This window comes from Cyprinodon variegatus, unplaced genomic scaffold (assembly GCF_000732505.1).
Source record: "Cyprinodon variegatus isolate N-32 unplaced genomic scaffold, C_variegatus-1.0 Scaffold148, whole genome shotgun sequence".
Classification (NCBI taxonomy): domain Eukaryota; kingdom Metazoa; phylum Chordata; class Actinopteri; order Cyprinodontiformes; family Cyprinodontidae; genus Cyprinodon; species Cyprinodon variegatus.
In genome coordinates, this window is record NW_015150601.1 from 109,997 (window position 1) to 111,263 (window position 1,267).

Here is a 1,267-nt window from a genome sequence, read left to right on the forward strand (position 1 = left end):
TATTATCAGCGTTCTGATGGCATTTTAGCAAAAGGATTTTTATCAAAAACATAGTTAATGTGCACAAATAAGGAATAGTTGTATTAACCATACATGTAAACAGAGTTTCATGGGGCCCCTAGGCACCTGCCTACTATTGCCTAATGGTAAATCTCCCCCCTGTCTGTGTACCTGTACGTGTCTCTGCTTCAGAAGCGTCTCGTAACGGTTCGACGGCGGGTACGGAATGATGACGCCATAGTTTTTACACTCCGCTCTGAAGCGTTTGTCTAGGAGGACACTGTGGAGCAAATCACACTGGATTTAGCAGAAGTTTACAAAGAATCACAGCAACTTTCAGAACAACTGAAGCTAGGCTACCTTCCGGCCATCGCTTTGTAGTAGGCAAATATCTGATCCGCCAACTTGTACACAAACTGATCAAAGCAGAGGTTTACCTACGGAGAAGGACGCCGTTAACGCCGTGTTTCTGAGGACCATTAATAGAGTTAGACGGCTGCTGATCCACCTTACCTCAGCTTCAATCTCATCATACAGGAACTGCTTCTTGAACTTGGTGAGTGCGTAATAGCCACTGTCATTGTATAAGTCTAGAGGATACAGAACATATCTGGAGGGAGGAGGGAGGCTGTTATTATGAGGTTATTTTCAAAAGACAAACAGAGGTAGTAAGAGTGAGCTGGTCTTACTCCATCATGGAAGGCTCCTTGGTCTCCAGGATGTGGTCGGTGAGGATCCAGGGCATGGACATCTCGATGGGGAACTGGATTCTGCGGCCCATGGTGAGCTCCAGGAAGAACTCCCTGAACCACAGCTGGGACAGGTCGCAGCACTGCTGCAAGGCCTCTGCTCAGCGGGACAAAGGAACGGGGTTACCCCGGGTTACAGAGGCCAATTCTCTATTGACTACAACCAAAGTACGGACTCGTGTTCTCGCCAAGTATGTTCTTCACAAGATCACAGCAAAGTGGACTCTGGGTTAACAGGAGCACGCAGCATAAATCTGGGTCAATTGGAACAGAAGCGTACTGATGACATCACCACATTCAGAGCTAGTCTGGAGCTGCATTTTGGCAAATAAAACAGAAAACCTCCATCAGAGCCAGCGGTCCTTCACACACGGCTATGCAGAGAGAGGGCCGCTGCAGACGGGCTAACCTTAGCCATGGCTGCTGCAGACGGGCTAACCTTAGCCATGGCTGCTGCAGACGGGCTAACCTTAGCCATGGCTGCTGCAGACGGGCTAACCTTAGCCATGGCTGCTGCA

General features: G+C 48.9%; 1 protein-coding gene across 1 annotated transcript in view; it reads right to left on the reverse strand.

The window, feature by feature from the left end:
- cyfip2 (cytoplasmic FMR1 interacting protein 2) overlaps window positions 1-1,267 on the reverse strand; it is a 68,234-nt gene that overhangs the window by 29,263 nt on the left and 37,704 nt on the right. Inside the window, exons 16-19 of the mRNA XM_015377199.1 lie at window positions 690-846; window positions 514-610; window positions 361-437; window positions 172-280 (exon numbers count right to left, since the gene is read on the reverse strand). Coding sequence (XP_015232685.1) covers window positions 172-280; window positions 361-437; window positions 514-610; window positions 690-846 — 440 coding nt within the window. The remainder of the gene's footprint in view (window positions 1-171; window positions 281-360; window positions 438-513; window positions 611-689; window positions 847-1,267) is intronic.